The sequence below is a fragment of the Glycine soja genome, chromosome 20 (assembly GCF_004193775.1).
Source record: "Glycine soja cultivar W05 chromosome 20, ASM419377v2, whole genome shotgun sequence".
NCBI classification, from domain to species: domain Eukaryota; kingdom Viridiplantae; phylum Streptophyta; class Magnoliopsida; order Fabales; family Fabaceae; genus Glycine; species Glycine soja.
In genome coordinates this window covers 1,015,656-1,037,081 of record NC_041021.1, presented here as the reverse complement: position 1 = coordinate 1,037,081, position 21,426 = coordinate 1,015,656, and the positions used below count along the sequence as shown (strand labels likewise).

The following is a 21,426-nucleotide window of genomic DNA, read 5'->3' as shown; positions in this document are numbered from 1 at the left end:
GTGACATGTAAGTCTCAAACTAATTTTAATTTTAGTTTTCAAAATATATTGACTAGAAAATATCATTATTTAAATTTGATTGGAAAATAAAACTTGATTGATCATATCGAATCTAGATTCTACTTTGTTCAAACAAAAAATCTAGATTTTACTTTTGATTTTTTATTTCTATATTTTTAATTAAAAGAGATTAAAAAGTCTTATATACGAGCAAAAGAGCCAATATAACTGAGGGCCCAAAGTTAAAAGCCACGGTCCGTGTGTCTTGGAAGTTGGAAAGTAAAACACAAAAAGTTGCCTAGCTTAAAAAACAAAACATAAAAAAAATTACACAGTACGCCGTCGTTTTGGGGATGTGAGTTTGGTCATCCCTAAAGGAGAGGAGATAGCTTTATTGATCGCTGTTTCCCCCCTTTTTACGTAAGTTTTGGCAACAAAAAAAGAAAAGTGTTTTCAAAGGCATCAGATAGAAACAAAAATTACAGACAAAAAAGCCATGACAATAAAGAAGAAGGAATTGACGGACAATTGCGAAAGAAATGAAATGAAAGAACCAACCTGGGCAGAGATTATAGGTGAAGCTGTCATAGTTGTCAATAACAGCAATGGGGTTGTTGTTAGCCAAAATGCCCTCAACGGAATTCAAGGTGGCCTTTGCCACAAACCCAATCACCCTTTTGGCCACAGAATCCCCACCTGCAATCAAAATCCAAAATTTGCAACAAAAGGGGATAGTAACAAAACTAACATTCTAATGAACTATAAAACAACAACAACAACAAAGAAGAAGTACTAGTTACCGGGGGAGGGTTAAATTAAATTATAGCCTTTTATTAGTATAAACATTGAAAATTTATACATATAGTAATACTAACAATTTTATTGGTATAAAAAATCAAAAAATACTATCAATGCATAAGTTTATAAGAGAGATGGCAATGATGATGCATGTTATAAAGTTCTATTCTAACCCCTCTGAATGAGAAGTTATTGTTTATTATTATGATATGAATCGATAATTAATTTAAGTGAAAAATATGTTTTTAGTTTATATATTTTCAACCAAACGTGATCAAAAGCTCTATAATTTGATATTGATACTTCAAACTTAATTGAAATAACACGAATTTAGTCTCTTTTAACTTTAAAAAAAAAACGATGAATTCTTAAACATAAGGGCAATCCACATGTTTTAAAAAGATTCGGTGACCAAATTGATTGATATTAAAGTATAAGAATCTTGAATATATTTAAAGAAAAATACAGGGATTGAAAATATTTTTTTCCCCTTAATTTAAACAAAATAAAGGTGTCTAAAATAATCTTTTCCAACCACAGAAAACCAGTAGAGAAAAATGTGACATTCAAAGTGTTGTACTGTGGAATATGCCACTCGGACCTACATAAGTTGAAGAATTAATGAATGGAGTGATTCCATCCATCCACTTGTTTCTGGTATGGTTTATACTTTTTAATTAACAATGTTTGTGTCTCTTAAAATAGTATTTTAATTAAGGTTTAAATATAATTTGTTTATGTAATTTAGTATTTTTTTATTTTTGATTCTTGAAAAAAAATCTGTTTTAATCTTTATAAATTATATTTGTTTTTCTTAAAATACTTTATAGATAATGATTTTTTCATTGTTTAAATAATTTTTTTACTATTCGAAGCCATTTAGGACTGAAACAACTATATTTTGTAAGGATTAGAACAATTATTTTTAACTAAATTACAAGAAAAAAATATTTAAACGTTTTTATTAATCAAGTGTAAGAAGCTTGAAGTGCCTAATTGAGTTCATGATATTGGATGAACAGATTACAGTGGTGAGATTGTTGGAGAAGTAACAGAGGTGGGAAGCAAAGTAGACCAGTTCAAGGTTGGAGACAAGGTGGCTGTGGGATGCTTGGTTGGGTCTTGCAAATCATGCCAAAATTGTGTCAACAATGTTGAGAATTATTGCCAACAAAATATTCCCACTTATGGTGCCAAGTATGTGGATGGCACCATCACATATGGGGGGTTCTCTGACTTCATGGTTGCAGATGAACACTTTGTTGTCAGCATTCCAAGTGACCTACCTCTTGATATTGCTGCTCCTCTCCTTTGTGCAGGGATCACAGTGTATGGTCCTTTGAGATATTTAGGGCTTCACAAACCTGACATGCATTTGGGTGTGGTTGGCCTTGGTGGACTAGGCCATCTAGCTGTCAAGTTTGCAAAAGCCCTTGGCTTGAAGGTCACTGTCATCAGTACCTCTCCTAATAAGAAGAAAGAAACCATACAAAATCTTGGAGCTGATTCCTTTGTGGTCAGTAGAGACCAAGATCAAATGCAGGTGCCTATTATTAATTACTGTTAACAATTGTTTTTCTTTGGCATCATGGTTTTAAAAAATGGTCCGCCACCATGATTTTAGTTGCAACATATACCAAGGGGCATGCATCTACACAATAGTAAATGGACAACTTATAATGTTTTTCCATAACTATATATAGGCTGCAATGTGCACCTTGGATGGTATAATTGGTACTGTTTCAGCAGTCCATCCTCTCATGCCCTTGATTGATATGTTGAAGTGTCATGGGAAACTTGTAATGGTTGGGACACCTGAGAAGCCTCTAGAGTTGCTACTCCCGTCTTTAATTATGGCCGGGTAAGTATGCAAAAATATTTTAATTGATTTATGTTCAAGTTATCACTCACTTGAAGGTAGAGTTCACGTGGATAGAACAACTGCATTATTTTTTCTCAATTCCCTGCAAGGAAAGAGATATTTTATCTCAAAAATCCATTAAGAGAAAAAAAAACACTTTCATTTTTCTCCCTTCATTCTCCCATTAAGAGATGTTTTACACTTATCCCATTAAGAGAGTATATATGTAAGGAAATAGTGTTAACACTTTCATTTTTCTCCCTTCATTCTCACATTTTTTAATTGTCTTTTCATGATTAATATTTTTTCATAAAATAGATTAATTAATCTAATATTCTATACATATTAATAACATATGATATAATATGTGATTTGCATAGAAGACGTGATTTAAAATCTTATAGAATCTTGTTAACAATCTCTAGAATTTAGCCGTTAACTATTGTTCTATAATCACTGATAATTTAGTTTCATATTTATAGTATAAAGATAATTTAGTTTCATATTTATAGTATAATTTAAATGACAAAAATTATGTTCAATAAAATATTTCAACTAGCTTCTAACTTTTTTTATTAGTTGAAAACTCATTTAACTGTTTGATAAATAAGTTTTTTTAGTAGCTTTTAGCATTTTTTGAAACGCTACTTAAAGTAATATTTTTTAAAACTTTAGCTTCTAGTTTTTTATATTTTTTCCCTTTTATCCATAATATTTATCAAATTTTTTACTTACCTTTTTAAAATAAATCATAGTTTATTATTTTTCAATTATTTTACACTTTTTAACTATTTTAACAACTAGTTTTATCAAACACCTATATTTAATAAGTTAGAGCTAGTTTTTCAGATAATTTTACAAACATAGTTAGAATGATACAAGGAAATGAAAAATATGAAGGATAAAGAATAGAAGTGAAAAAAATAATGTTAATGTCTATGCTAATATTTTACATGTAACATGAGATTTAATTGAAAATTTAAGAGTGCTTCCATAAACAAAAATGACAATGCATTAAGTTCAAGAACTAAAATATCAATAAATGCTTAAATTCAAGGACTAAATGACAACAAATTGTTAATTTCAATGATTAAATTGAAATGTAAACAATTATGTGTTACACATGACAACCACATGCTTGACATGTGATAATTGTTAGGTGTGCACATTAAGGATAACAAAAAAGAGTTAACCACATAATCGATTTGTTACATCTTTTTACACATTCGATGATTAAATTCAAATTTATCTTTCAATAATCAATATGTAAATGTCCCATACTTTTAAGGATCAAAATAAATATTTATTCATAAAAAATTGTGCATACCTTCTAGTCATAAACTATTAAATAAACTAATAAAATATTAATTAAAAAAAGCAAAAAAATTAAGAAAAAGAATCATATAGTCCAGAATCACCACATTATTTATGTAACCCATCAATAATAATGTGACCGTGAATAATCAAAAGATATATTCACTAAATTAAAAATATATTCAATAATTATCTAAAAATAATTCATGTTATCTTTTAATTTAAGAAATCTTAATCTATTTAAAGCATTAGATTATCTATGTATCACATAATTATTAGTGAGATTATAAATTGCTAGAGTTCATAATTTCTCCAAAATTAGGCACATTTAGTTTAATCTAATTTAAACCACGGATGCGTGGTGAATAAGCCATGAAATTTCTTTTAACATCAGAACATAACCTTAACCCAACCCTAGATCTTCATCCTTCAACAGCGCGAACCTTCTTCCTTCTCTTCAACTCAACAACATTACATCACACTTCATTCTCAGATCTTCCCGGACAAGTCTCATTCCTTAACAATTTTCCACCTTTGAGCCTCAAACCCTCTTAATTTTGCATTCCATCTTGTGGGATCCACTTGAATTACACTGGATTTGAAGCCCCACTAAAAAAAGTCACATTTTTTTTCAACTGGGTATGCTTTGCATGCGGCATTAGTGAGTAGTGTATTGTTAGGTAGTGAGTTACAATGGCAATGCCATCGGGAAATGCAGTAATGCCGGAAAAATTGCAGTTTCCGGGTGGCGGTGGTGGTAGTGAGATCCACTACCGCCAGCAGTGGTTTGTGGATGAGAGGGACGGGTTTATCGGTTGGCTTCGCAGCGAATTCGCGGCTGCAAATGCCATCATAGACTCTCTGTGCCACCATTTGCGTTGTGTTGGGGAGCCTGGGGAGTATGACATGGTTGTTGGGGCAATTCAGCAGAGGAGGTGTAATTGGACTCAGGTGCTGCTTATGCAGCAGTACTTTTCTGTGTCTGAGGTGGTGTGTGCACTGCAGCAAGTGTCATGGAGGAGGCAGCAGAGGGTTGTTGATCTGGCGAAAACCGGTGCAAAGGAGTTTAGGAAGTTCGGTTCGGGGATTAGGCAAGGGCAGCACAGGCTTGAGGCTGCCAAGGATGGATATAATTCTAGTGTAGAGTCTTTTTGTCATGGGACAAATGCTGTGGTGGTTGCTGGAGGTGTGGAGAAAGGGACCCCTTTGACCGAGAAGAATGGAGAAATTAAATCTGGTGGCAAGGTTGGGACCATGGATAACAAGAGTTTAGCATCTCCTGAGGAGAGGAAAGGTAAATAATGTGTCTTTTGGAATGTATGTATACTGTATCATGGTTTTAGATTATGGTTTCGGTTTTGGAGGCTGGCTTAACCGCTTAAGCTGTCGCTGCAATGCTGTGGTCTTAATTGTAGTTGTGGACTATAATTATAAAACAAGTGTTAAACTACAATGTGGTGAATGTTGGATCGCTTGGTGAATATTGTTATTTTAAAACAAGTTTGATCTTGTATTATACTTAATATAGTAATTATAAATTGAGTGCTCCATTAGGATTTAGAAATATGGCTTTTGTACATCGCTTTTTGGATAAGGTAGATCTCAAACATTGGAATTCATGACATGGTAGAGCCAGAGGATGAATTCACGGATCACTGATACATTTCTACATATTGCTATGAGATGCTTATTATGGCTATTGTTTCATATGATAATGTGGTTCCTTCTTCCCTATTAACGATAAGGTAGTGGATGTTTTCACAAACACTGACACACTATAAATCAATGACACTTAACAATTGGAATTAGTCTCTGTTATGAAGAGTTTGTGAATTAAATAATGGTTTCCTTTAAGCACCAGGAGGTGTGTGATTAAATAACTAGTACTCTAATACATTGCAAATTGAAAATGGGTGGGAGTGAGGACAAAATAAATGTCTTATTCACTTATAAAAATCTATTGGTGGCAATACTGTCTTTTTGATTCTGATAATTAATGAAAGGTCTTCTCTTTTTGCTCTCCTGTTTGTTTTCCCCTTACTTTTTCTTGAGTTGAAATCTAGTGTAGCATTATTTTGATGGCTCTGTACTTTACTTTGTCCACTTTGAAACAGACTCCCTCACATTTAAACCTGTTGAAAATAGTAACACAGTTCAGAGTTTTTTACTTTATGAATACATTTTATATGCTTGTTGCTATTTTGACTTTTTCATCTTTTGGTTGCTTGAGCAGATACTATTACAAATCATCAATCTGATGGTATTTTGAAGGGCTCTGGGAATTCTCAAGGATCTCTGTCCACCTCTGAATGTGAAGCTGTGGGTGTAAATGAAGAATGTGTATCAAATTCTAAAGGTTTTCTTACTGCTGACTGTGATTAAATCTAGAGGGCACCAGACTATGTTAGTTATATGCATGAATTTTTGGAATAAGTAAAAATGCTCAGATTCTTTCCCCCCACCTTCTGTGTTTGCCACCGGCATGCAATGCAATATACCTTGACTGCATATTGACATACCAAATAAAAAAAAATGTCCATACTACTTTGCTTGCAGTCACACATGCACATACAGAGTTACATCTAATTATAGGATCAGAGTCAGCTTTTAGACATAATTTGCCTTGCACATGGATTTGATTTTGTGATTCTTGTGCAATGTGTTCCAGAGAATGATTCTACCATGGGAAAAACTTTTATTGGCAACGAGATGTTTGATGGGAAGATGGTAGGGTCCTTTAAATGTTAGTTTGCTTTGTTCATTCCTTGTTGTTTTTTCTTGACATGTAACACCTCATAAATTTTCTTCCTTTCCATTTAATATATTATCTTTAAAGTGCACCTGTTTTTTAATCTTAGGTGAATGTGGTTGACGGACTGAAGTTGTATGAAGATTTATTGGATAGGACTGAAGTTTCAAAACTTGTTTCATTGGTCAATGATCTGAGGGTTGCCGGAAAGAGAGGACAATTTCAAGGTAAGTGTACTGTGTGTCTTATGTCAGTATGTTGGAAGGATCTATCGCTGCTTCTTTTTGTAACTTTCTTTGATCAATATGCAATAGTCAGTGTCTTTGCCCATATTCTCAAAGTTGGTGGTTTCAGTTAGAAATGACCACTGGTACATATTTTTCTCTTTCATTATAGTAGTTGAATAGCTATCAACAAAGAATTATTTGGAATTACCATGATGCTAACTAACAACTGTAAATTGGTAACGTGACTTATGCCGCGTCAAATACTTAATTGTAATATACATTCAGACTCTTGTGATTGTTGTGAACATATGTATTTCCATTTGTGTAAAATGATGAATGATGAATTATTATCAAAAGGCACCGACTCTGAGATTCCAAGGTGCAATAGAAGACACTTGGTTATTGATATTTGGTTAAAAGAAGACACTTGGTTATCAACAGAGATGACTAATTCAAAACCGAAGAATAACAAATCCTCCCAATGCAAAGAAATAATAGGAGGTTAAATATTTAAAGAAAATTATATCAGCTCAGCTTAAAAGGATTCTTAGTTATGAAACAGTAAATATTCTATTTCAGTTTGACTAAAGAGAAGATGCATAATTGAGGGATTTCTTGCTAAATTATGGCAATTTGTTCCAACGAAATGCACCTCATCCTAGTTATATTCTCTTGTATCTGCAAATCTAGCTATCCATTTATATTTTCTCTTCACTCTCTAAATAAGACTATTTCATCTAGCTTTCCATTTATATTTTCTCGTCACATCCGAGAGGGATTTCTGTATTAGCTTTCAGTAGCTCAGAGTAGGAGTTGTAGGCTTGTAGCAGATATTAGATACCTTATTATGTAGCCATACTATGGTTCCTTTTCAAACTACATTAGTTTTATTTTTGAACCATGAGTATGGACCTAACTTTTTGTACTTAGTACCTCTGGTACTTCTATCAATATATTAATATTTTTGCCGATCAAAAAAAAAAAAAAAAGACTATTTCATTTGAAAAAGACATACATTGTGGTGGCAGCTATTGGATATGTCAGTAGGCACATCCAAAGGTGTAGTCTTAAATTTGGGGGGAAGTCTTATTTGGCGCCCTACCTTGCGTTTTCACAATTGAATTCTATCAACAACCAATTATCTTCTTAAAATTCTATCTTTCAAACTACTTTAAAATTTACATGTGCAAAGAAACATTTAATAAGATCTAATATGATTTAGTTCTCACAACATTTGTTAACCAAGTATTTTCAAAGCAGGAAATGTCAGGTTACATATATGGCTCGTGTGCAGAAAATTACAATCTGTGATTATAGTTTGACAATTAGCAATTTGTATTTGTGTGTTATGCAAGTTATATTTCTTATAGCTGAGTAGGTTTCCACTTCCCATTTATGGAATGTGATCCGAGACCCTGTCTTCAAAACAGAGAATAGGTCTTTCATTTCATCAATAAGATGTAAAGAAAGGATGCTGCTTTGGGTGCATAGTTCACTTTGCATGCATCACTATTGTACAAACCCCTGTATTAAGGAAATCCTTTTTAATAGTCAATCAAGGCCGAGTCTCACTCTTGTTGTAAATCCATTTGTCTAAACTTGTGTCTTATGTTCAAGTAATATTAAGATTCAGAAGTAGTGTATTTTCCAATATATTGGGACTTGGTAGTTGGTACCAATCTTCCACATCTTACAATATTATCTATAGACCATGCATTTTACCATGGTTTCCAAAGATCTACAATATTATTATATATTTTATTTTATTGTATACTTGAATAAATTGAGTTATTTTTACAACCTACTCACCGGTGCTTCTCTAATGCAAAGATTCTTTTCTTTTTAAATATCCTGCTAATTGCTGATGATTTCTGTAAACAGGAAATCAGACATTTGTGGTTTCAAAAAGGCCCATGAAAGGACATGGAAGGGAAATGATTCAGTTGGGTGTTCCCATTGCTGATGCACCACCAGATGTGGACAATGTAACAGGAATCTCCAAAGGCATGTTATCTCATGCATATTTATTTTATATAGATCATTAGTATAATTCACATATTTTTCTCTTTGCTGCATGTTATTTATCTTTCACTACCCTTGTAGTATTAGTAATGATTGATGAAGTTCCACCAATTGAATCTGACAGATAAGAAAGTAGAATCTATCCCTTCTTTGTTCCAAGATATTATCAAGCGCTTGGTTGCCTCGCAAGTGATGACTGTGAAGCCTGATGCTTGCATTGTGGATTTCTTTAATGAGGTTGCTTCTTCTTCCTTTTTTCTGGGGGGGAGGGATTTATATTGGTGTTAGATTTGCTTACATAACTAGGTATTGCAATCATCTGTAGGGTGAGCACTCACATCCCAACAATTGGCCTCCTTGGTTTGGAAGACCTCTTTATATACTTTTCCTGACTGAATGTGACATGACTTTTGGGAGAATAATTGTCTCAGATCATCCTGGGGAGTTCAGGGGTGCTGTCACGCTTTCTCTTGTACCCGGGTAATATTTTTTAACCTTATCTATTTGTTATGCTGGTGCTTCTGATATTATTATTGTTAGTATCATTTTTTGCATAGGATCATCTTGGCATTATAGAAACTGTGACATTTCTATACAGAAATGTCTATACCATACAATTTAGTTGAATTTTAAGTTATGGTTAGATCTAGTTGAGTCAGTAGAATGCACTAGGCATTATTAGGTAAGAGTAAATTCCCTTCATTGGCCTTCACATCTCTAAATTAACGTAAAAACAAAGCTAAAGGTGTTTATTTTTTGAATCCATCATCTGTGAATTATATATTAGTTATTCCATGAGTCAGATATTTGTTTCCAATCAAAATTAACTCTTTTGACGAGTGTATCAATAATTTTTGTTTTTTGGATACACTATTGAAGATTTGTTTTCAGAGGACTTGTATATTCCTACTCCCTACTATATTATTGTAATTGTAATTTGGCTGTCTGGTATGGAAATGGTTTTTTCTGCCGTGATGCATATTGGCCCTGACAAGTTTCATTGTTTTAACATTTGCTGATGGTTAGAGGTTTAAATCCTCCCGTAGCCTCATAAGCAGCTCATGCTGCATAATATTACATGGTATGCTCTTTTATCTGATTCTACAATTAATATATCTAAGAAGACTGAGCATTTCTAAGTAGTGGTCGTGTCATGTTGTAACCGCGTCAGATATGTATCTAGGTCGGATACTGGATGGGCATTTGAAATACTTTTTGATTGAATTTTTTTATAATTTTTGTAGCAATACTAATAGAATACCACGATAATAAAATAACTTTTTGTATATTATTATGTTTATAATGACTTGTGCTAATCTTTAAAACATGAGTTCTCTTGTGATTTAAAATTTTATTTCATTCACTTTAAATTAATTTTATATGTCCAATGATTTTTAAAATTTGTTGTATTTCTATGTCCATGTGGTATTGTATCTGTGCTTTCTCCTGATATGACCTATTTACTCTGGCAATTGTAGGTCCCTTCTGGTGATGCAAGGGAAATCAACTGATTTCGCCAAGCACGCTCTTCCTTCTATTCACAAACAACGCATAATTGTAACCTTCACAAAGTCCCAACCGAGAAGTTCCCTGCCAAATGATTCTGAACGACTTGCTCCACCAGCAGCGTCCCATTGGGCCCCACCACCGAGCAGATCTCCCAATCATGTGCGTCATCAATTAGGCCCCAAGCATTATCCCACGGTTCAAGCAACTGGAGTACTGCCAGCTCCGAACGGTATGCAGCCGTTGTTTGTGCCGGTGCCGGTGCCGGTGCCAGTTGCATCTCCCATGTCATTTCCCACACCTGTGCCAATCCCACCTGGTTCCATTGGATGGACCTCAGCTCCTCCGAGGCATCCTCCTCCTCGAATCCCTGTTCCTGGCACAGGAGTTTTCCTCCCTCCACCTGGCTCAGGTACCATACATGAAGTGAACCCAAGTGTGGAAACTTGGACTGTGTCGGGAAAGGAAAATGGGAAATCTAATCACAACAAGACAAATTCTGAAGCTGAAGAAGCTGGTGTAGAGAAAGAACACGAAAGCAACGACATGACGGCTGCAAGCCATTGATTGAGCTATGGCAGATTAGAAAGAGGGAAAGCTTATCAAAGGAAAGGGGTAGGCTACGGATCTAACGAGTTTGAAGCAAATGTAAAGAGCGGCAACATTTGACACGACACGATACAATACTGCAAAGGAGAGAACAAGGGAAGTAGGCACAACTTTTTGGTTCACTTCTTGATCCTCATTCCTTTTTTCTTGTCTTATTATATTTAACTTTTACAGCAAGGGAAACCCCATTCTTAATTCAGATTTTGATTTTTCCTATCTTTGAATTATTTTACGTGTTTAGGGGTCGATTATTGTTGTGGTAATGTTTTCTTCTACCATTTTTTAAACAATTTTGATGCATGCATGGTGAAATAGAATCTGAGGACTCTTGAATTAAAGTAGAAGCAGGCAAAATAACCCTTTGAAAATGTTTAAAACAACCGACTTATTTTGCACCTATTGAATTCTAAATATTTTAATAGTCGTATTGCTGAATCGAATATATTATATATTGTAGTTGTGCATTATAAACGATATAAAATGTATGGCAATAGTTCTCAAAATTTTTGTTCTTTTAAAACCAATTGTTAGATAATGAGTTGCCAAATACTAACATCTTGGTTCTTGTATATTTGATTAAGACGTTTAATTTTTTTTTGCTTATGGTTTGTGACTGCCGCGGACCAATGAAATTTTTACATATGGTGTGAATCAAATATAGATTTTTTTTAAATAAATTATTTTTACTCATATAACCGCAATGAATCTCACATCAATATGTCAATTCTTTGGTTTTAAGACATGTAATTATTATTCTTTATAGTTTATGAAGAAAAATATCACCTTTTGTTGATGTTCTAATTACTATCCAACCAAAGCTTAGAAAAATATATTTACAGATAAAAATATCTTTCCAATTTTTAATACATTATATTTAAAAAAAAATTGGTTTAAATGATTATTTTTAAATCGTCGCTTAAAAAATCAATTTAAAAAGTTAATTTTTTAAGATCGATAACTTAAAGAATCAATTTAAAAAATTAACTTTTAAGACTAGATTAATAAGTGATTTGAAAAATTTAACTTTCTATGTCACTTTCATAGACTTCAGCCATACAATCAATGTAAAAAAAAATTTATCCTGTGTAAAAAAATCTTTTATTTAGTAATGTCCTCTCAGCTGAGTAAACGTAATGTATAAAAATTGAAATTTCAATCTCAGCATCAAATTATTTTAATTATAATCTAACTGTTAAAATCAATTCTTCTCATTTGATATATATATATATATATATATATATATATATATATATATATATATATATATATCAAAAGATACCAAATAAATATTACTAGAAACAACTTAATAAAGAAGGTAGCTGATTATATATATATATATATCAAAAGATACCAAATAAATATTACTAGAAACAACTTAATAAAGAAGGTAGCTGATAGAGTGATAGTGTATGTTTGGAAAATAGTTCGTTCCAACGCAAACATACATTATATTCAACGAAACAGTGGTGTTGCTTCTCCGTTTTCTCTCTTGAAATGTGCAAATAAACGTTTTTGGTGATTCATACGGTAATCGAAACATACTATGCATCAGTGGATTAGGCTTTGCACTCCACTTCTCCCACATTTGTCATCAATGATGACAGTACATTCTAACTGCGTCCAATAGTCTCAGGTGGGTTTGGAGGAGGCAAAAACAGCTCCATAGTCATTTTTATGTATCAACCAAACTCCCAACTTGTCAGGGACTCAGAAACCTTCGGTAAGCGCAAAAGTTCGACCAGATAAACTGGGAGGCAATGCACTTACAGCGTGTTGAATTTCCTGAAAATATCACAAGCACCACCCAGTGTATTAGTGTCCTAACAAATAAACATCACTGGACTAAACTAACATTCCACAAGCTAATAACAAGCATCACAAACGAGTTTTTGTATTAATTTGAAACATGGAAGGCACTTATTCCACATCAAACAAGAGGGAACTTCCCATGAGTAAAACATGGGAAGCTATACCAACCTTCTCCCAGGATCACACTCACCAAGGCTTTTAGAAGGAGTAATGTATCATTTTCTAGAGTCAAAAAAGCAAAATGTTATACCTCTACTGTGTAACGAGCCGAAAAGTGAATCAAAAGGATTGCTCTGTTCTGTAAACTCTCAGCATAACTTATTATCTGAAGAACATTAATCAGAAAAATAAACAAATAAATAGAAAAACAATGATAAAACCACTCAGATTTACATGAATCTTTTGTGCATACCTCGGACAGATGAGTGTGTCCATAATCTCTGGCATGTTCCACAGTGATTGAATTGTTAACAAAGGTGCACTATATGAATAAAGTTAAAGGAAAAAAATGGCTGTAAAACCATAATATCAACCATAAAAAATTAAAGACAGGAAAAAGTAGAATCAGTAAATTAAGAATGCAATACTGCAATTCGACAGAGAATTAAGTAAATTGACAATGAGATGCTCTCTTTAACAATGGAGAACATAGTTTAGCCCCGGGATAAATAAGAAAAAGCAATATATATAAGCAAAAACAAATGCAGATTTAAAATTCCTTTTACTCCATTACTTAAAAAGTCAAGGTTGTGTTTTCTTGTATTTGAGGAAGGAGTATGTACATAGTGACTAGCAGAGCTTCTATGTTACTAATCAATAATAATTAATAGCCACAAAAGTATAGAATAAAGTAATTCACCTCCAATACAAGAATTCTAGCCCGTAAGACATCTGTGTTATTTTCATCAACTATGAAATCTGACATGGTATCTCCCGTGAAAGCAATTTCTGGTTCTGTCAAAGTGTACGTTATCTGCCAAGAACCCAGCTTGGTTGCATTTAAAACCAAAAGATATAGATGTAACTTCTATCCCAAAATTCAATGTAAATGGTGCATAGGCTACAAATTTATTTTTTAAGAACAATTAATTAATAATTAAAAAGTTACAAAAAAATCAATTTAAATTATATGATTTAGCATATCCACGGCAGAAATATTCAGCAACAGACAACTTTATTTGCTGTGTACAGCAAGAAAATGAGACCAAACTTAAAACTGCTATTTTTTCAGAACTAATATTGCACGAGATCTGAAGTTTAAGAGAGCTAAAACAATTATATCACAGAAACATATTGTATTCATCTAATGAACATAAATCACAGAAACAACGAAACATTATGTTGAGTTGTTGAGTATAAGTTTAGATCCTCCTTCATGGCCAGATTCACCATTTTCATTATTCTGCTGCAAGTTCATTGCTTTCTTGTCATCAAAAGTAAACAATAAAATAAACGAAAATGTTACGTGTCTGTTAATATCTGTTAGTGAGAAAGTTAGTTTATTTTTAATATCTGTTAGTTTGTTGGGTTAAGATAGAAAAGAATTAAGGCATATTGTCTATGAATAAGAGGAAAGGTTGAACAGGAGATTTATTTAGAGCCTTTAGGCATTGGGAGGTATAGATTCTTGAAGTTCTATCTTTGTAATTGGGGTTTATCCCTATTTGGTCCTAATAAAGATATCAGGTTTCTACTAGAAAACTACAAATTAACTAGTGTTAAAATTGGTTGACACAGACAGAAGATAGTCAAATTTGCCAAATCATTGATTTGTACAATAGTTAAGACTGACCTCCACGCCAGATGACTTCAAATTCTTTATTTCATTTCCAGAAAGGCCAACATACTCTGGTTTAAGTTTCTGTTTTTCAGAATATAGTATATAACCCTGCCAAAAACATGCAAATAGTTAGGCCGCACAAGGGTAAGCTTCAAGTGTCAAGATAAGGATGCTGTGGATGGTCATTTGAAATTGTTTGGTGAAAATGTGATGAAGGTGCAGTGGAAACATCATTTTAAAACTGCTTTACATATATAAAATTACAAAGCATATGTTATAAACTACTAAAGACACAAATTTAAACTTGGAAAAGATAAAGCATGAATTTAACATAACATAAAGGTCCTTTATATTTTTAACAGTCTAAAGCTTAAAAAACCATGCACTATGGTGCTTCTCAAAAGTTCAAGAGGAAACAATTTAAAAGAACTCAAGTTTGTGACTTTCACTCTCAAAAAGCACCAGAAATCTACAATCAACAGCCAAAACATTTTTTGATCTGGAACTAGTAGTGATTAACTTAAGACTCAATAGAAACACATTGTGTTGGCTGGCTACCTGGCTAGGTATAACATGGTAAGTCCGGAAAGCTTTTACTTTAAGATCCTTTCTCAAATAAAACTCTTCTCCTGCAGTAATGCATGAATTAGCAACAAAAGGGTACATGAGCAGAAAGACACAAAGTTTAACTGTGTAATTACCTATATCCAAGCCAATCAGGTTGTGCTTAAGTTCTGATTGATCCATTTTCCTGTGAATCTCAAAAAGCTTCTCTACATCCTCCTTTACTGAAATTGGCACAATAATCGTAGGGGGCTTCATACGATACAAACCACGTGTGGCAACATACATAGGAAGTCCTCCCTGTCAAAAAGTAAATTTGTAAATGTAAGTCCTAAAATGGATGTTCAAGTTCAACAACAAACTAATTCAGCAATACATTCATCATAAGTATAAAAAAAATAAGAGTTTAATGTTCACGCACGCACTGATTGACTGACAGTGTAAAACACTTTTACACTATCATCCAATCACAATTCAAAAATTGAATGTTGTGCATGAAAGAAAGAAAGGGACTAACAATGTGATCCATGTGAGCATGGGTGATTAAAAGAAAGTTCTGGGAAACAGCGCGAGGTGGGCAGCGACCAATATCAAAGGCTACTTTAAGTGTGGGGAAAATGACGCATGTTTCATGGCCTCCAATAGACAGCCCCCCAACTGTGTATCCTTCAATTTCCAAATCCTTTCCAGTCATTGATTGCTCAGTTCCCGGCTCCAATGAACTATTAATAATTGATGATAGAGTGAAGCAGAGGTTTAAAATAAATACACACACTGAATACAAAATGTCACATGTATAATTATAGTGCTTTCCTTGACGATAGGCAAAAGGTAAACTAAAATCAACAAACACTATATATAGATTTTAGTAGGAGCTTTGCAATTCACAAATACAAGCACAATGAACTAATCATGAAAATTGGATCCATCTTAATTAAACAACGGGCATTAAGAAGCAGCTTCATTTCCTAATCTTATTCAATTGGAACTAGGACAAGCTATATCCATCGAATAATCAATTGTAAACACACAAGCAGCACATTAGGAAATTAAACGAAGATTCATTCGCATATAAATATAAATTAAACGTTACCAAAGACAGAGTCCGACGAGACCGAAGCGACAACGTGCTTAATGCTTGCTTGGGCTCTTGAATTTCTCTGCCAGGGAAGTCGCTATGCACGCCGCCACACCAAAATCTGATTTCTTCACATACACAGTACTCAAAATACTATAATTTTATTTTCAAACTTTTTAGCAAATAGTGGATTGCTTAATAAAGTGTCTTTTAAAAGAATATCTTTTTTAATTTGAAGTATCGCAGATATGCATGAATACCCATAAGTTTAAAAAATAAATCTGCTGGTATATACCCAATAGTTAATAGTTAATGAACCGATTGTAAGTACGAATTTTCTTCTTCCCAACCTAGTGCCATCTCTATTGTAACCAACATCCCAACAAGTAGATTTTGTAAAACAAATATAATAAATAGTAATAACCTTGTATTAATTGTATATAAATTATTTCATATAAGTTTAAAATATATTTAGTTTATATATTTAAACATATTTATTATAAAATTTTAAATATAGTTTAATTTATATGTTTAAAATCATTATATAATACAATTAATACACATCTTAATATTCCCATATAGGTAGCCCAATTTCCTTTTTTGTTTTAAATATATTTGCTTAGGAAAGACTTGAGGGACAGTATTAGTCAACTTTTTCTATTTCAGAGAAGCCTATAACTAACTATTTATTTAAGGTTTAACTGGCCACCTAAATGTTTCTTCTCATGGTCAATCTATTCTTTCTAGTACACATCTCAAAATCATGACCACAAATATAAACTAAAGATACAAAAGCACTTGATTATGAAAATGTACTGCAAAAAAATGGTTCAGTCCAGCATGAACAAAATCAAATAAAATCTCAACATAATACACTTTCTAAGCCATAGATAAATGTCCTAAGCTAGCTTTCCCCATTGCATAACAGAACCCTAATCTGCATATACAGCTCAATGCCATCTACAGATGCAAGAATTCACATTTGTGGTTTGACAAAACAAGGGTGTGAGTGTTAAATCTTTTTACAGTTTTAAGATCTACTACCATCATATGCTCTAATTTAGTTAATTAGCAGTTGATATAGGACCATAAGATTAATGTTCAATCTAGACCACAATTGTTAAATTGAAGATTGTAGGAGCATATCCGTAAAAGATGTAACATTTAAGCTTCTTGCTAGACTTGTATCTACTACAGTAAGATGAAACAGTAATTTCTTGAAGCTATGATCAAAAAGACAAACTGTTATAAGCACAACAATTTGACATAATTTAAAATATGACTTATGTCATCCAATGAAGATAAGTACAGAGTATATAGAGCAGGAAATAAAACCAAATAACATAAATCAGCGCAGCAGTAAAGAACTACTTTCATGGAACATCCTTAAATTAAAATCATAAATTTGCACTTTTATAGGTTTATGTCTTCAAAGATGTTGCACAGAAGATTAAAATAATTATACTCTCTCATTCAAAGACAGTTTAGGTCCTCTATCCTGGTAAAAGAAAGTGTAGAATAGAAAAAGAAAAGAATAACATAATTGGATTTTAAAATTATAGATTTTTGGGCCAGGTTGCGCGACCTGATTCTCATAAACATGGATTTTAACCCATTTTTGTTCCCTAAATTGTTGATTTTACTTCCCAAAACAGATCCCATCTATTGTTCAAGCCATTCGCAGGTCACAGCATCTCATTCATCCCAAGTTCTGAACCACTGTTCATCTACGCCATGTCTCTCACACATCTACCTTGCTGTCTTGAGCCAACCTTCCAATCTGGCATGTCTCTCACACATCTACCTTGCTGTCTTGAGCCAACCTTCCAATCTCTCGAGTTGTTTTGAATTTATTATCTGTAATTTTACAATTTGGGCAAGATCTTACTATCCTACGTTTTATGATCTTGCACCCCCCTCCCCCCCTCCTGATCCCAAGTAGGTTGTTGACCTTGACAACATTGGAAATAGTTGTTAATAATCATAATGCCTGTTGAGATGGAACTAGCAGAGTGCAAACTGGATACAACTAGAACTATCCACACCTAAAACTGTTACAATTTTAAGGAGTATGGATGTTATGTCATCTTATTAGTCAGTACAGATAAATGTAAAATAAAAATGAGATTTACAAAAAGCTGCAAACAAATTTTTTGAGGAATATAAGCAAACTGTGACTCAGAATATATCATGATGTTCAGAATGCCAGATGCATTGGATAGGATACAGAGTCCACAACTAGAGACAACCACAACTATCCACAAAAAGCATATGTTTAAACATCATAAACTTGAGATTGAAAGAATAACCATTTAAATGTAACCTATACTAGCATATATAGGTTTATTCAAATTATATAAGCAATAATAAACTTGCCTGTGTTCATCCTCAGTCCAAGCAATCCCCTTTCGTCGTTCCTGATCTGATCTTGAAGCCTTAGTTCCATGATTAGACTCACCGCTATAATGCCCAGGACCGCTGCCCTTCTTGCCAGCTCCTTCATCACTGGCATGGCTTGTTGAGCCCTCTGAAGAAGAATTATAAGATGGAAGAGGCACGCAACCAGATTCAATCTGGTTAATATCTTCAACCAAGAGCTCATAATGCTGTTTGATTTCTTCTATAGTCTTCCCCGGCACATCAGCGGCTATCTTCTCCCAACGATCTGAGTCATCTTCCGGATGAGTTGCCAATGCATTTTTAAATGCTTTATCCTGCTCTCTGCTCCACTCAGAGCTACTATCCACTTCATCCACAGTCATCTAGTCTTGTTTGAAGCAACTACCGAGTTTTATTAGAAGGAGAGGAAAAGTTTCTACCTAACTGCTCTAAATCTAGGTTAAGGCCATCTTATATGCCACAAACTCTGATTTGTTCTATGGTGAGTACCACAAATATTAACCTTGCCAGCATGCTAAATGCTATAAACTTAGGGAGCAGATGTGTTGGACTACAAGGTGCAGCCTGATGTGCAGAAAATAGCAGGAAGCTGAACAGAGTTCAATACCAATGGTTTCCCAAAAAACTTATGAGGTATGTGAAATTTCAAAGGTGATTTACTTCAAAATTCAGAAAACCAGACACTTGTGAATTTCTGACTTGCTGATGAATGAAAAGGCAAAGAAGTCCAATTAGAACATGGAAAAATATCTCAGTCTGACAACCATAAAATCATGGATGCAATACATGACGGTTTAAGGGAAATGAAACCTAGAAATTAATGCGAACGCCAGTCAATGAAATCAATGTAATAACCGTCTAGGATTTCAGATTGAGAAAGAGACCTTCCAGAAACAAACAAAGAAGGAAGAATAGATAAGACTACAAGGGAAAGCAAAGGGCATTCAAAATAGCTATTTCCCATTCAATAAAAAAAAAATTTCAGCTTAGCCCTACTGATAATAACAACAGTTTTAACAGCACAGGCCCACAAAACTTTCACCCATAAGTATAGCCACTGTAGAACTCATTTTCACTGAACACACTCAGCATCATATTCTGTTTTCTGTCCATGCCATGGAACAGACAGTAATTCATAGTAATAACTAATTAGGCATGAAAGGCCTCAGAATCAGTGAAACTTGTAAGGTTAAAAATTAAAATCTCATAAAGTAAAAAAGGGTGTAGGAATATACACAGTGATTAACAATTTGGTTCAAAGTCTTTTTCCCAGATTGGAAGTTAATAAAGCCACCTTGTACTCGAATACAAAATCCATTAAATATTCTTAATCTCAATAGTTTTGATCCAACAACTTAACAGAAGCAAGAAAACCAACCTCATTAACATCCAATGAATTACTCAACTGTAGAATCCATTCAGTAGTTGTATGAAAACGGAGTATTATAAGAACTCAATTGAATTAACAACTAATCTCCACCTTAAAACACTGGATGCAAAATATTCATGATAAAAAACAAAAGAAAAAACAAAAAGAAAAAATGGATGCACAAAGTCACACGCACTGTCAAGCTTCTGACACATTAACCAACCAACAATAAAAAGATTTCTTCAACGCCACCTAACATGTTTTCATTCACAGTTCAAGTAGTAAAACCTAATTCTGAGTGTGACAGTAAAAGAGAAGAAACTCACCCACCAAAATTTTCCCAAAACACTTGAAACAAATACCATCGAAGACAACATTTCAATTAGATAGCATTAATTTCATCCTAATTAAAAAAAAATCACATCAATCTGATAAAGACAACCTAAAGAGTAAAAAACACAAACACACAGATAATAAATTCAGGTTTAAGTAAAAACCTTAAACATTTGGTGAAAATATTCAAGGGTAGAATTCACACACAAATCATAAATGACATTGATTGTTGTCTTGAAAAACCAGAGAGGTTCAGGATGGGTCTATTTGGTCCCATCCCAACAACTGCTCTTTGCTACAAATAGGGACAGCTGGAGTTGAAAAGGCCCCAACCCAAGTTGCAAACCACAGGAATCTGCAGTGCCCCATTAATATCTGACAGATGATACAACATCAAGAGAGAGAGAGAAACTCAAAAGCCAAAATCCTAGAGAGAGAAAGAGGGGCAAAAAAATTTAAAAAATAAAGGTTTAATTTTTACACCATTTTATCCGACCCAAATGAAAATTAACACGAAAAATACTGAAATGAGTGTGTCAAGATGTAATTGAGAGGTAATATCACAAGATGGTCCAAAGTTATGATGAGGGTTGTGATGATTTGTGAGCAATTGTGAAATAATGAGGTCATCACCTTTATCTGTGTTGTGCAATGCTTCAATCTTTCTTTCTAGCTGCTGATTGAGTCTGAGGGACTGTTACACAACACATACGGGAAATTTTTACCCAACTACACTCTCTCTCTCTCTCTGCACATATACTGTACTGTACGACTGACATGTCCCTCTCCGCCTCTTATTTTGTTCCCCTTATTCAAAATTAAAATTCCTAAAAAATTCATAATTTTTTAAAATATGTTATTGAAATAGAGTTTCCAAAGGTTTGTAGATGACTAATTTTTATTAGTGTAATTCTTACTCTTAATTATATTTTTTCTATCTACACAATATTTAAATTTAAAATTATACTTAAAAGAATGAAATTTGATATCACTCGAATAAACAACTC

At 33.3% G+C, this 21,426-nt stretch overlaps 2 protein-coding genes and 1 pseudogene across 4 annotated transcripts; 2 read left to right on the top strand and 1 right to left on the bottom strand.

The window, feature by feature from the left end:
• Positions 1-605: 605 nt before the first annotated feature.
• LOC114403517 lies at positions 606-2,663 on the top strand (annotated as a pseudogene).
• A 1,684-nt stretch (positions 2,664-4,347) lies between these two features.
• Positions 4,348-11,419, top strand: LOC114403465 (RNA demethylase ALKBH10B-like). The gene is made up of 8 exons (XM_028366464.1): positions 4,348-5,267; positions 6,207-6,329; positions 6,642-6,700; positions 6,832-6,949; positions 8,831-8,953; positions 9,096-9,208; positions 9,297-9,451; positions 10,450-11,419. Exons 1-8 carry the CDS (start codon positions 4,667-4,669, stop codon positions 11,042-11,044), a joined length of 1,887 nt encoding a protein of 628 aa, XP_028222265.1. The 5' UTR covers positions 4,348-4,666; the 3' UTR covers positions 11,045-11,419.
• A 1,006-nt stretch (positions 11,420-12,425) lies between these two features.
• On the bottom strand, positions 12,426-21,205 carry LOC114403488 (tRNase Z TRZ1). Of its 3 annotated transcripts, XM_028366505.1 has the most exons (10): positions 21,053-21,205; positions 18,694-19,419; positions 15,757-15,961; positions 15,377-15,539; positions 15,234-15,304; positions 14,688-14,783; positions 13,755-13,868; positions 13,308-13,376; positions 13,146-13,220; positions 12,426-12,868 (listed from the first exon to the last, which is right to left on the bottom strand). In XM_028366505.1, the coding sequence occupies exons 2-10, from the start codon at positions 19,077-19,079 to the stop codon at positions 12,794-12,796; spliced, it is 1,254 nt and encodes a 417-aa protein (XP_028222306.1). In that variant the 5' UTR covers positions 19,080-19,419; positions 21,053-21,205; the 3' UTR covers positions 12,426-12,793. The 3 variants fall into 3 exon arrangements, with proteins under 3 accessions (XP_028222306.1, XP_028222307.1, XP_028222308.1); XM_028366506.1 differs by lacking the exon at positions 21,053-21,205 and having other exon boundaries at positions 18,694-20,992; XM_028366507.1 differs by lacking the exons at positions 18,694-19,419; positions 21,053-21,205 and adding an exon at positions 16,333-16,735.
• Between the last annotated feature and the right edge of the window lie 221 nt (positions 21,206-21,426).